Source organism: Girardinichthys multiradiatus, chromosome 19 (genome assembly GCF_021462225.1).
Source record: "Girardinichthys multiradiatus isolate DD_20200921_A chromosome 19, DD_fGirMul_XY1, whole genome shotgun sequence".
Taxonomy (NCBI): Eukaryota; Metazoa; Chordata; class Actinopteri; order Cyprinodontiformes; family Goodeidae; genus Girardinichthys; species Girardinichthys multiradiatus.
Genome location: NC_061811.1, coordinates 11,468,609 through 11,483,742, shown reverse-complemented (window position 1 = coordinate 11,483,742; position 15,134 = coordinate 11,468,609). Strand labels below are relative to the sequence as shown.

At 38.4% G+C, this 15,134-nt stretch overlaps 1 protein-coding gene across 4 annotated transcripts in view; it reads left to right on the top strand.

Annotated features, from left to right (window-relative positions):
* The window catches only part of gabrb1 (gamma-aminobutyric acid type A receptor subunit beta1), a 70,324-nt gene extending 56,754 nt beyond the window's left edge, over positions 1-13,570 (top strand). For all 4 annotated transcript variants that reach the window (XM_047346171.1, XM_047346170.1, XM_047346169.1 and 1 more), the window contains exons 14-17: positions 4,597-4,740; positions 4,977-5,129; positions 7,072-7,325; positions 8,258-13,570. In XM_047346171.1, coding sequence (XP_047202127.1) covers positions 4,597-4,740; positions 4,977-5,129; positions 7,072-7,325; positions 8,258-8,599 — 893 coding nt within the window. In that variant the 3' untranslated portion in view covers positions 8,600-13,570. The remainder of the gene's footprint in view (positions 1-4,596; positions 4,741-4,976; positions 5,130-7,071; positions 7,326-8,257) is intronic.
* The last annotated feature ends 1,564 nt before the right edge of the window (positions 13,571-15,134 follow it).

Sequence of the window (15,134 nt, the reverse complement as noted above, 5' to 3'; positions counted from 1 at the left end):
CTCAGCTGACTCCTATTATATGTGGAGGAGCAGTAGCTCTTAAGGTTCCCCCAAATGATGGAGTTCATCTTATCTCCAGGGTAGAGCCCACCACTTTTACCAGTTGAAGTTCAATTCAGCAGCTTTAATCCATGATATTAGTCAGGATCTATATCTTATGACCATTGGTAATGGTTGGAACACTGATAAATTGGTTCCTTTTCCAGCTCTGCATCAGGGCTTGATTGTCAACAACCCTTGTTCAGAGATTTTGAATTATCCATCATGCATTGTTTTCTACTTCTAGCAGGACCTGCTTCAAGATGGTAACAGATTTTTCCTCTAAAAGATGGAGTTGTGATACAGATGGACCAGTTAATCCAACGTTTAGCCTTTTAGATCAATTAATTATTTACCACAACTGACTAAAGCAACAGTTTTACTACAGCACATCAATTCCTAAGGCATCATCCATGTATTCCTGATGTTTCTTAAAGATAAATGGAATAGGTTTTCTCTAGTAATAAGCGGGGATGATCTTCAGCGGTACCGATGTCTGTTGAGCTCTTTAGTCCCTCTCATTTCTCCAACAGATTAAACCGATGTAGGCTAAGATTAAAATAGTGTTAGGGTTCTGTTCATTGTGAGTTGAACTGTGAGTAGAAACAAAGGCTCATGGCTGTGCTCCCAAGTTCCTTCGATTTACTGTCTTACTGATTTTAGCTGTCCTTTTTAATCTAACAGAAGAATGCTTATGCATGCTCTTCTGGACTGTCTGAGTGAATCTGGTCAGAACAGTATCAAATAAATGTTACATTTGAGTATGAAAATCAAGTGTCCAAACCTGGTTAGCTGTCAAGCATGGGAATGTTTGACATTTAAATACAGATTGTATTACATCAAAATGACATAAAATGTTCTGCCTAAATCTCACATATTAGTAAAGTGATAAAAATCCAAGACTTGAACTTAATTTAATCGTGTTGCTTAGATAAAATTATCAGAAAGGAAATTGAATAGGAAGGCTAAATCCAAGCAGACTCTGCTCCAGGGAATTTATTTTTTTCCTCAGTCTATAACTTTTTCTATTTTGTTGAGTTTTATGTGATAAAGTGATATGAAGTAGACCAAGGAACCCCAGACAGATCAGGGTTAAAGCTGTGTAGAATATTAAAGCAGATTTGGTTAATAAAACAGAATCACAAGCTTTGAATGTCCATGACGGGCTTGGCAAACAGAGTAGCAGAAAGAGCCCATGGTAGCTCTGGAGGGGCTGCACAGCTCAGTTGGAAAAATGTGTTAATTTAACTGTTAGTCATGCACTGTGTGTCATGCCTTTATTGAAGAATGGCAACAAGATAGCCATAAAACCCTTCCAGTTTGAAAGCAGACATTTAGACAACATAGCAAAGATGTGGAAGAAGACGCTCTGGTCAGATGAAACCAAAATTGAATTTTCTGGCCTACACGCAAAATCTTTCTCTATACACAGAATCTTTTACCATCTAACAAACCTGACAGGAGAAATAGCGAAGACATTACTGTGAGTTCAAACTCAGGAAACTGAGCTCAGTCGGATCAGAGGTTAAAAAAAAAAAAAAAAACTCAAACGGAATTTATTTCAGTAAATCAGGAGATATTTGTATCCCTGTGGAAGAAAAGTATTAAAATGGGCTGTTCTGCTTTTAAATCATTCACCTTGTTCAAATTATTTTAATGGATCACTTAAACCCTTCAAAAATGCTCTTCTTCTCACAGAAAATGGATGAGAAGTAAAAGCATAATGAAGCTCTTCTGCTTCTGATAAGCTGTTAATTCCCAGAAATCTTTCAGCTGACTGCAGATAAGATGGAGAGCCTGAAAGGAGAAACAAATCGGCCCAATTAAATGGGTCTAATTACCGATGGGGCATCGGGGCCGAGTCACCCTGTTTAAGCATGTAGATGTAGCCCAAAGAAAGTTAAGGCCAGGGAAAGTAAAGGAAAGGCTTTATTTTTGGTGCTACTCAGCCTCTGGCAAACTGGAAGATGTCCAGCAGCTGGAAAGAAGCAGGGATTTTTTTAAACATCAGTTTTGAGTGTAGAATAAAAATGAATATGAGATGCAACATTTAGCAGCAAATCTGCAGCTTTTGTTTCTTGCTTTAATGCACAAAGAAACGTGACTAATAAAAAAGTCTGCACCTAGATTCAAGTAAGAAATAGAAGTTAAAGGTCTCATATTGGAAACGGCAAGCCTGTAATGTTTTAGCTGGTAAAAAGTTATTTAACTGCATCATGCTTCCTTCATATGGAGTGCCACGGAAAAGTATGTGCCGCCTTAGAGACTTTTTCAGTGGTCACACATAAACATTTTAGATTATCATAGAAAGAAAATCTGAGTAAACACAAAAAACAGTAATTAAATGATGAATTCCATAATTTGGAAAACAAGAGCTATCCAAACTTACTCAGATCTGTGTTACTTCCCATAAAGACAATATGGCAAGTAACATAAATGTCTGTTTATTTTGAAAAAAAAACATAATTGTAGAACAAACAGTGGACATGGACAGCATATAGCAATTGAAAAAAAAGCCTACAGTCTCAAAGGGACTCAGAAAAAGAAAACTTAAGCCCCCTCTTAAGCTCAAGCCACGCTGCACAGCCACAAAATTAAAACCAAGACTAGCTTTCCTATACTTAAAAACCCTTTTCTAAGGAAACATCCCTCAATTTAGCACACTCAAAACCACCAGGCAAACCAAGCTCTCACCAAGCTCATGCAGCACACTTGCTGCCAAATGGGCAACTGGCAATGAGACCAGCTCCTCTCCCAGCTTTAACCCAGCTCATCAATGGCAATGTGCTATTAGCTGCATCCTCCCAGCTGCAGGAACCTAACAGCAAGAAACAACAGAAACTCAGGAAGAGAAGGATCCAATCACTGACATGCAGACACTGCTGCATGTAACACCTGTGTAAAAAAAAGCTACTGACCCCTAAACATTTGTTTTGCCACTTGGGAAGCAAATTGTACGGGTACTAAAGAAGCAAAGACCCAGACCATTATACTGCTACCACCATCTTTGACTATAAGGATAATGTTCTTTTTCAGAAATATTGTGTTAAGTTTAAGCCAAATGTAATAGAATGTAAATCTTCCAAAAAGTTCTACTTTCATCTCTTCGGTCCACAAAGTTTTTTCCAAAATGTCTCAGGGATCAGCTTTACTTTTTTGGAAAATGTGAGTCAAGCCTAGGTGTTTAGCTGTGGTTTTCATCTTGTAACTCTGCAGTGGAGACCATTTTTCCCAGTACATATCATGGGAAATAAACATGTTTACAATCCATCCTGGAGGGCACCAACAGTTCAGGTTATTCAGTCACACACCAACACAGCTGTGAATCAGACATTATGTCAGACTGACTTCTTACTTCCCTTACCGACTTGTCTACCTAACGTCTTGTCTGTTGTAGAGATGATGTGACAGGGAGGCTACTCTAGAAGCCTCGCCGTCTTGCAGTTGTTGGGGTCAAAAAAGGACGCTATCTTTGAGTAAACAAAGGATGATATAATTAGAACTAAAAGGCCAAATGCAGTTTCCCCCTCTTCCCACCGACATTCACTAGCTCCTTGTGGTGGGTCACAAGGTGGTCTCATGCCAGAAGGGATTTATAATCCTATCTGGGTTTGCTTTGATGTCACAGTGGGACATGTACAAAAATCTTCGGCGGGGAGGCGTTTAGAAGGCATGTTGATCAGATATTTGAACTACCGTATCTTTCTCTTAAAGCTGACGAGCAGCTGCTCTACTCCAAGCCCTTCCCTGGTTGACTGAGCTATACACCTTATTTCTTGTATTCAGGATCTTGTCCTTCAGTCATAATTCATAGGGTAGGGTCGGAGAGTAGATGGACCAGTAAATCCAGAGCTTCTTCATCAGTATTGGATAAATATCTTTATTACTACAGATCAAGCCCCATCCATTTATCTATTTCATTTTCTTTCCTGCCATCTCTCAGAATCAAGACAGGAGTAACAGCGCCTCTGCAGAGGAGTTAGTGGTGCATTTTATGGAACTCAGTCCAGATAAGATAGCTTCTCTTTGTCTTTTCCCAGCAACACAGATGAACAAATGACCTCAAAGAGTGATAATTGCTGCTCTGAGTACAATGTTCTGGGTTGCTAATGCCTGTCAATGCAAACGAGATAAATACAGCTTTCATGGCTGGATGGTTCTGTTTCCTATTTATGATATTGAAACAAGGAGCTTCGACATGCACTTGACCACTTCACAGCCGACTGACCAAAAGAACAAGTTCCTGGATATAAGAAACTGAAACAAACTTGTTCAGATGGAGGGGGGAAGGTTGATAGGCAGACAGAAAGGCAGGCAAAACTGTTCAGCTTATGTACAATAAAGGGACCTGAATATTTCAATCACTTCTGCTAATAATCTTCCTTAAAATAACAAAATAAAAGTTAATAGGTTCGAACACTCCCTCAAAACAAATTCACACTTGTTTCTAAATGTTTTTTAGGATTATTGTGATCTCTCTATTCCTACCTGTGCAAGTACCCAAAGCCAAATGTGGTTGACTTCAGTTTTTAATGTTTGTTTTCCTGCTTCTGTCAGATGGATACACCACAGACGACATTGAGTTTTACTGGCAGGGAGGAAGCAACGCCGGATCAGTCACCGGTGTGGAGAACATTGAGCTTCCTCAATTCTCCATCATAGATTACCAAACCCTCTCCAAGAAGGCCGTGTTTGCCACAGGTAATAATAAACCCTGTTTAATGAAAAACGTATTTTAGATGATTCTTTGTATACAGTATTTAGATTCTATTCGGGTAAATATTGATGATTTTCATTGTCTGTACTGACCAACTATAATGTATGTATAGAAACATTTAGTAAAATATTGTGCAGAAACTTATGTTTCATTATTTGTCTTTTATCACCAATCTGTTTAAAGATCACAAGGGTTTTCTACCATTTTCTTCACCAAACAGGTTCATATCCACGTCTGTCACTGAGTTTTAAACTGAAGAGGAATATTGGCTATTTCATCTTGCAGACCTACATGCCATCCATCCTGATCACCATCCTGTCCTGGGTCTCCTTCTGGATAAACTATGATGCCTCAGCTGCCAGAGTGGCATTAGGTCAGTGACTTTTCTTCACAATTTACTCTTAGGTTAAGTTACCTTTGTTTGGTCTTGCTACCTAAAAAGACAACAAACTTCCATGGCTATTTTTACATGATATTCACTCATCAGATTAGGGGGATCTATGGTAGAAATTTATAAACTTGGCTTGTGGCACTTTTTGTTTCTTGTTGTTTAATAAAAGATTTGGGATTTTTCTCTTTCTATCTACCCTATGTGTGAATTGCATAGTTCCTTACTCACTAGTTTAGAAAATATTATTTAATAGAGACAGAATCCATGTTATTTCAAGAAAATATAATTCACAATTTAAAGATTGATTTGCTTATTGCTAATTAAAATAAGGTTTTGTAACATGAGAGTTGCACAATAATCTGTTTTTGCAAAAATAACATTTTCCAGCTAATTTCAATTAGATATGCAATCATAAAGGCTTTTCTGTATAGAAAACAGAATATTGTTTCTCCTTTTTTAGTCATGGCCACATATTAGATTTAACATTATGTTCAGAAAATATTTTCAGCTTAAATTTTAAACTCGATATTACATTAAAAAAAAAAAAAAAACACAGACGACTTAAAACAATTCACAAATCAATCGGGCTCATAATCTCAAAATCTTTCTAACCTTCTGGACCTTTCCTTGGAATGACCTCTTTTACATAAAAACACAAGGAAATGGTCTATGGGGGAATGTTTCTCTGGTTGAAGATTTATCTAGAGTCAAGGGAAGTTCTGAGTCATGCTCAATGTTGAAAATCTTATTCCCTTAACTGATTTAAAATCTAATATTTATAGAGTTTATCAGTCTCTCAGGAGTCTAAAAAAAGCAGTTTTATTACCTAATTCTGATTGTAATTTCTACTTTAAACTGAGAGGAGGAAGAAAGGAAGGAGACATTCAAAGTTTCTGGACCATCCAGACCGGTCAGCTTTTAGCATCAGCTGTTGGTTTCTGTCTGTTTGATTTCTTGTTGCTTCCTCTCGTGTTCAGAACTAGATTGGACACAAAAGATGGAAAGTTATTAAGCAATGCTGACTACATCTGAGGTAGATGGAGGCTAGAGAAATTAGAATCTTGCAACATTTACATAGAAATAAATGCATATGGAATAGTGCAAAACACTGGTAAAAATATATATCCACACCGAAACCAAGTGGTTGGCCAGGCCTCTAAACTGAGTAGGCAAGGCTTTTCGATTATGTCTTAGGTTTGGTCTGACCTTCCTGACTGTGATCCTGTGAGTGCAAGCTTCTGGGGGAGGAGACATCAAGTGGGACTGATCAATCAATCAGAAGTGGTCTTGGGCTAACTTGAGTCTCAACAGACAACCAAATAAAGACCGGAAGGCTGAGAAAGACCTCTCCAAGTACCACAAATGTCAACAAAGTATCACTGCAGTCATAGCACACTCATACTTTTTCACATCACCTTTAAACGAGTTAATCTTTTCATTTAAAAATAGACAGAATTCATGTTCAAGGCTTGACACTAAAAATTTATATTTAAAATGACTATTTATGGTTTCTTTTACAGCTTTTCAGCTTTCAAAATACAAAAAACAAGACAATTCCTATAAGCATAAATCTTAGATTTGTCTTGTTTTAGGAGGAACTTTTCACATCTGTTGGCAGCTTTTATGTAAAGACAGGGTTCAGTAGCATGAGCAAAGTCATGTATTCTTTATGTGTTGGAGACTAAAAAACACCAACTATGCAGCAGGAAAAGGTTTTTTACTAGATAGAGAAGTTCTGAGGACATTTTGAAGACAGCTGAAGAAAAGCAGTTCTTGTTGGTGACATGTCTAATCTAAGATGTTTGTGTGAACTACATAACCAGAATTATGAGGAATCTGATGTTCGCCGGAATGTTGCAGTAAGACTGACGATTAAAAATTCTGATCAATTTTGAATCTTCCGTTTAATTGTGCGCATCTGCAGGTATAACCACTGTGCTGACCATGACCACCATCAACACCCACCTGAGGGAGACCCTGCCGAAGATCCCCTACGTCAAGGCCATTGACATTTACCTTATGGGCTGCTTCGTCTTTGTGTTTCTGGCCCTGCTGGAGTATGCCTTCGTTAATTACATATTTTTCGGCCGTGGTCCTCACCTACAGAAGAAAGCGGCAGAAAAAGCAGCAAAGTCCAACAACGAGAACAAGAGCCGACTTGAGAGCAATAAAGTGCAGGTAGGTGAAGATCTGAGTGGAAAAAATCACTTGAGACACTTGAGCCTATGGCATGCAATAAAAAAATAAGACTGGGTCAGTATTACTTGTCTGATGACACGGCCACTTACATATTAGGAAAGTATGAATGTTTTACTAAACTAATTTAGAAAACTTTATTTAAAAGATTTGTTTGGAAATCTAAAACTTAAAGCCCTAAAATGTCAGGTTTACATAGTCACTGAAAATATCTATCTTTGTAGTTTTGGTATGAAACGGAGCCATCTGCTGCAGGACATTTCATACCAACCATGCATCAATTCATTCTTACAACATAGATGTTTCATATCTGCTTTGGCAACTGAGGATTTGAAGTAATTTTTCTATATGCTACTCGTATTTTAATAGAAGAAAACGTGACTTTATGACTCCAATAAATAATGTGCCGGCAGAAAGCCACTCAGTTATTTTGGTTTGATCATAAGTCATAATCTTTCATTTCAAAAGAGTCAACTGGCCCAAATGGAGATAAGAAGTTCAATAACATAGGTTGTAATGCTAAGTTTCCTGAAAGTAATATGCAATTATATTATCCATGAAATTTAAACAATGTTATGAAAATGCTTACCTATAAAGAACGTTAAACCAAAATGATATAAGTACAAAGCTAACAAACGGTTTGTCTGCGGGTACAAAAAAGAAGTAGTATTGGATGAAACGAAATGAAATGAAATGAAACAGAATGAAATGAAATGGCAATGCATGGTTACAAAATGGAGATATGAAGAAGTGAGGAATCAATCTGAAGTTTTTCTCGACTAAAACCACAAGAACAGAAATGCCTTGCATCAATGACAGGGCAGCTGCCTGAAGTAGGTGAACAAACGTATTTATGAATATAACCTTCTTTGCAGCTGAAAATATATCAGAAATCTCCTCTTGTTTCTCTTAAGGTTGACGCTCATGGCAACATCCTTCTGACGAACCTCCCCACTGAAATGGGGGGACCGGACATGAGGGGTGCTCTCAATGATCCCCGGGCCACCATGTTTTCCTACGACAGTGCTAGTATACAGTACCGCAAGCCCATGACAAGCCGCGAACTGTATGGACGACCTGCCCTCGACCGGCCGATTGGACACAAGAAGAGCCGCCTGCGGAGGAGGGCCTCACAGCTCAAAGTCAAGATCCCGGACCTCACGGACGTCAACGCCATAGACAAGTGGTCCCGAGTCATCTTCCCAATCACATTCACCTTCTTTAACCTGGTCTACTGGCTGTATTACGTCCACTAGAATGGCGTTTGTGAGCATGAGTGGTAGCATTACTGCCGATGTTTGTTTCTTTTTCAAGGGAAGCTTAAACCTGTACAGTAATGAAAGAAGAGTTCAGCCCATTTGTATAAATCCTCTTTTGGAACAAGTAGTTCTGGTCTTTACAGTGTAAATAGAATTTACTATATGATATATATAAATCGATATATATAAAGACAGAGATATAATTTATTTAAAAAAATTGCTTTTGCCATGTAAATACAGATAGATATAGAGATTTAAAGAAAGTAAAGTTTCGGTATTTACAGGTTTAAACAAGCCAAAAACATTGGTGGCTTTTGTTGGTTTTCTTTTTCTTTTAGTCCCCTTTTTGCATGTAAATGGAAGACAGCTTTTGCTTGCTTACAAAGCAAAAAAACAAGGTAAAAACAGAGCAAAAACAGAAGGTAACTCAAACAGATTTCATCTATTATTGAAACTTGTTCAGAAAATGGATGAGTTAAACAATAACCGAATAAGGTTGTGGTAGCAGGAAAATGGATAAAACTTTACTACTGAACAAAACAGATCATAGTCTGCCGTCCGTCCATCCGTACAGGTAACCAACCAATCCATCCACCTTTCTCTCTTATTGAATCAAGATGGTCCCAAGTCAGAAGGGATATATATATATATATATATAATCCATTCACTAAGTTCTGTGTCTCCCACAGAGACTCCTTTCAGTGGGATGTACCTGGAAAACCTTCTAATCGAAGTGTCCTGATCAGATCCTTCATCCTTGTACCCAGATTATCATGCTGGGAATCAGAAAGTTCTTGTCTTCACTTGGCCTGCCACCCAGGTCCCAACCTTGATGTCTTTGCCACCAAGTAGTGGGTCCATTTGTAGCCGTTTTCTGCTCTGGACCCCAGAACACAAGGGTTTTCCACCAGGCTCTACAAGGATTCTTTTTCCAGACTTTTTGAGGTCTGACTCCTCTCCTGGGGCCACATTGTCATGGTGACCCACCAAGGAGCTTGTACTCAGGATCATTGGGGTACTCAAACCCCTCCACCACGTTAAAGTGGTGATTTTGACAAAGGGATTTTGTTTTTGAACAAAACTGAGTTAATGCAAGTAGCTGAACCTTGTTTGTGTTTTTGTATTGTTGAAAACTGATGGATATTTAAGACGAACCTGAATGGGTAAATCTGCTAAAATTGGACTATCCTGTTCTGTCATAAAAACCGGCCACATTCAGCCCATTCAGAGCTGCAGGTTGCAGTTTGGAATCTCACCTCACAACTGCCGGATCGGCTCTTCATCCGAGAATCATCTGAATGAAGCTAAACAGGCATCTGGAAGTCACCAATCGAACCAGGCTCCTCTGAATTTAAAGTGCACACAGATTCAAACCTCTCCTGTAAACTATTCAACTCTGTTTCTCATTTGAGACGTGAATGTTGGCTGACTTTTCGAGCCTATCCATTGAGGTTAGTACCATTTATGTATTAAACACCAGCTGAGCTGCAGCTGCGGAAGGGTTTCCAGCTCAGGTTTATCATAGTCTAGATAAGTAAGGCCAGTAAGGACCTGTTGTCTCTCTGTTTCTCAATCCTTTAATGTTTGGCTCTCTTTGCTTCTCTTTCTTCTGGCCTCATATTTAAGTTTGATTTTATTTACAGACAGAAGTTTCTGTTTATAAGATTTGTGTTGAATCACGTTGTGCACTCTTTATTTTAGGGTAAAAGCCAAGCAGATTATTAATTGGAACTCAATAATATACTACATTTACAGGGTTTTTTATGTCTAGGAGAAGGAACAGTGTGTTTTTATTAAAATAAAAACCCCATATTCAAGCCCTGAAAAACAGGTTGCTTTTGTTCAAATTATGTTCAAAGACAAGCTTTGTGTTAGTATTTGCTGTTTTAAAGATTTCACAGTCAGAGATGATGATCTGTTGGAAAACTTGTGCTTATATTTTCTGATGCACAAGTCCCACAGTTGGTTTAAAAATATTTAAACTGGCTTTTTCCTGCTGAAAAAGCCTGTCATCTGGCTTTTTCAGCAGGAAGGGCCTCTGTTGGCATTTAGGACTGCATCACATGACCTTGCACTCTGCAGAAGAGTCAAAAAATGAATTTTAGAAGTATTTCCACTGAAAACTTCCACAGGAGTTTACTTTATCTACTAATTCTGCTAATCTGGCTCTGCTCAGAAATTGTATCTTATTTTGTGACATGGGAAAACAAGATAGATTATTTTATTACCTAAAAAGTAAATTTTAAAAACGTAGAAGCAACAACTTCATCTTTACCTTGACCTGAGGCTCATGGCTTTGTTATTAGGAAATTAAGCTCTTTTTCAAATTTTTTCACATTATGTTACACTCCCTGACAAAAATGATCAGCACCCAGACAGAGTGGTGGAAATGAAATTAACTGTAAATCTTGAAATGATTATTTCACAAGGTGTAGACCCCATTAGGCCTGGAAATAGGGTGGGATACAGACACTGTATCTTCTCCTGCACCAAGCTGGTCCAAACTTGCTGGAACTGTACCTTGGTACTGACTCAGCTGATTCCACGCATTCTGGGTTGGAAAAAGATGGTGAAGGACACAGCAGAATCTCAGGCTCAAACAGGCCATCTCCGTTATCTATAAAATGATACAGCTCTTTGTAAGACTATACCCCCCAGTTGGGGCACCACTCCAAATGCAGCCCTCTTTGCTCTGGTGTTAATGGCAGTCTGCACATGGCATAAGAGGGGGTTGTAATATTTGGAAAACAATGCAATGGTCCTCATGGTTGGGGTCAGTTTTGGATGGCCAGAATCTTAATTGACCAGAGCTCATTAGTTCAAACATCTGGCCACTGGTAGGTCTGTTTGCAGGACAAAGTTGAGGTGACTGTGGACCACTGGGCTAGAGCCAGGTTTGTTGCCCTAGCAACACAAGTTTCTTTTTGGGTTTTTTTTACATTTGTAAATTACAATAGATTGATTGTACAGTTCACTTCAAATTTAAGGTTCATAGGCCTTTTCCACATTATATTACAGCAAAATTCAAAATGATTGTTGTGTTCTAGAAATTGTGTTGAAATAAATTGATCCCAAAGATACCTATGCCGGGACTGTATATGGCAAAGACCCTAAAAATACATCAAAAACAAAGGAGACATGAAGCATCCTCCTATAGCTTGTTTTCATGGACTTTTTTGTCCTTTGAAGTCCGATTTTCCAAGTTCACTGTCAGAAATATAAAATCAAGATCAGCCATTGAATTATGAGGATGGCAAACTGCCCGAAGGTCATTATCCAATAAGGCCGCCGCACGTAAAACAAAAGCTGCAAATGTAAACTGTTTATGAGCGCCTCTGATGGTTTTTATATCTTTAAACCACAGGAACACATAGCAATGTACAATCTGTTTGTGAATGTTCCTTTTGTGTCTGGTCTCATAAAATGGATATATTGTTGGTTTGTATTGGTACTTGTAAGTTGCACCAGAACAACTGGCAAATCATGGCAGTTTTTTCACTTGCACCTATAAAGCGCCCATCCATCCAACAACTAGGAGGTATTCAACACAGATGGGACGTCATTCCCAGATCCGAGCTTCAATTTCCGAGCCAAATCAAATGCACCGTTATGTCTGAGGTGATTTGAGACGAGGGTTGGGTTAAAGACGGTGATATGCCATTGTAGTTTTAAAATACTTGTGTATTGGTTATCTATATGAAATTCCAACAAATTAAAGCGCCTCATTTGTTATGAGCGTAGAAAAATAAAGTCTTTGCAAACATCCATTTGTTATAAAATATAAAGGTGGGAAACTGGACTCCTACCCCTGTTGGCCCTTTTTATTGTCCAGCCCAGGATGTACCACTCACATGATATGACCACCCAACCTCATGCAAACAATTTGACCTCTTTCAAAATTTATCCAGTGTTTGCAATGCGTCTGGCAATCTCTTGATCATCTGTATTTGTTTTGACTGCCTATCAGATGCTCCGGTTACTGCCAGATGCCAGCACTTATGCCCTCTGGTGGCTGTTCCAGATGTGCCAGCTCCTAACAATAAAAAAAATAAAAATAAATCACATCTAATGAACTGTTCTGCAGGTTTACACCGCAGTCAGACCATGCATCTGGGCAGCTGATCTGTTTTTCTCAGTGAGTAATAATATAATGTCTACCATTTTAAATCCTGTTTTAGGTTTTTTCAAAGTTTTCACCTTTCCACGTATGATTTTTCTTTAAAAATAAGAATTAATGATTGCCTGATCCTCAGCTCAAACACAGCCACAGGGCAAAAATAATCCCAACATGTTTTTGTTTTGTAAAGGTAACAATCCTATTTCACCTGTATGGCTGCAGGTTTTATGAGGGCTTTAATCACAGAAAAACAAGTAAAAACCAGACATGCTTCTGCTTGACTCGATCACAGTGGTGTGCTCTTTCCGTATGACTGAACTTTGTGCCTTTATACCAAGAATCTCAAAATTTTACAGGGTTTATCTTATGTAGTGAGTAAGGAAAACATGTTGAGCTTTTGAAGAATGAGATGAATTGGAGACAGAATTCATTTCTCAGACTCTAATGTATGTTACCATTATCTAAGGGTAGATTGTAGTGAGACATTCCAGCATTATGAAGACAATCTTTCAAAGAAAAAAAAGAAATGCTGCTTGGCTTTCCTGACGGAACAAAGGAAGCACCACAGATGGACCTCTTTTCTGTGGATGAAAGACCTAATGGATGCAGTGAACAACTGGTTTCCCTACAGGCTGCATCTGTGGACGGAGGATGAAGCTTTACATCCTGTAAAGTGATGCTCCACATGTACACTCAAGTGGAATGGCCTGTGTGGATTTCAGCAAACATCAGACACTGGGTGTGACTGGATGTGTGTGGAAAGTGGGAAAACACCAAGAACAGGAATCATTTCTGTCAACATGCCGAGAATGAAGAGTTCAAATAAAGCTGCTGAGATCTCTGCTTACAAACTGTTTTATGGTTCATTTATTTTAATTTTACTGAATACTTGTGTGGAAGACTGTGTTTTCAGCCAATTTTCCAGAAAATATTTTGTCAGCATATGCCCTCAGTCCATGCATCAAATGATTAGATGTGTCCTAATAGCTGAGTTAATGAGGCTGCTGAAAGCCTAAATGTGTCCATGTGCACAGCTGAATGAGCAGCTTCAGCACATTAAGTGATCATTATCTGGAAGAAGTTGACGTCAGAAAATACTTCTAAAAATCCGTTTCTCTTAAAAATGACCAATACCCCTGGTTATGTTGGCTTGTCCTCTTCTAAATGGTGACGACTACCACCACCTGCTGTCCGCTCCACAGATTAGTTAATTCACCCCAAAGTAGGAGGTAGAAGAAGCCCAAAAAGCTTTTTGTGGGTTGGTCTCAATTATATGTTACAGCAGTAATAGCTTGTGTCTATGCTAGAGGGGCAAAACCAAAATCAAGCTTTTTTTTGTGTTTTCGCAGTTATCCTATGCAGAACATTTTCTGTGGAAAAACTGAAGGGTTACCAAAACACCTGGTAAAGATTACAAGAAACAAGGATGGAAGCTGAAGACATTCATTTGGAGGTTCTGCCTGCTCTTTGTTGTATTCTAGGGGGCTCTTTTGATGCTTCAGGTATACTTCTGCTTGACGTGTCTTGCTTTCTGCAGCTGCCATGGGGGAAAAAAGCAAATGGCCAAGGAAATGCTCAAAGTCACACTATGGACAATGTCAAAATATGCAAATGACTTTTTTTATAATAAACTTAATGATTAAATATTCTGGTTTCTCTGAAGACAAAAAATTTGACCAAGTTAAAATTTCAGAACTTTTCCCACCTTTTATTGTGGCAAATATCCTGTTTTATTCAGCTAAAAATAAATAAACATGTCATATGTAAAACATAAAAAACATGTTTGTGTAAGTGTGACTACCCTTTAACTAAAACTATGTTATATCCCCTTTTAACTGAATTCCAGGATTCAGACTTTCTGGGTTACCACCCACCACCAATTCAAGAGAATCTGGTCAACTGTAAGCAACGTTCTGCTGTCATTGTAGGATTTTCCTCTTTTGCATCCTTTCGCTAAAGCTGTAATTTACAGAGAGGTTACACAGTCAAAATAACTTATTTCAATCCAAGTAATTTAGATCTTTAAGCTTTAAAGATATGATTTTTGCCTTTAATCAACCAAGAACATAAAAGTGTTGTAGGAAACATGGTGTCTGCTGGAACAGTGAAAGCAAGGTGATCTCAGGGCTAAAACCTCCAGAAGGATTTTTGATTGTTGTATTTAGTTTTAACTTGCTGGACCTTTAACATCTGTCCTGTTTTCTTAGGATTGAAAAAAATGTATTTAGCAATACTTTTTAGAAAGGCTTCTGAAGGTGTTTTATATGGAACTTGCAGCTTGGATTCTTTCTGTAAACTCCAGCCTGACTCTGCACATGAGAGGGTCCAGGTCTTTACTGAAAATGAAGCAACGTGCTGATGCCATTAGCCCAGTTAGCACGTCTGCAGCTGTCAGCACTGGGGCTCTTTCTCATG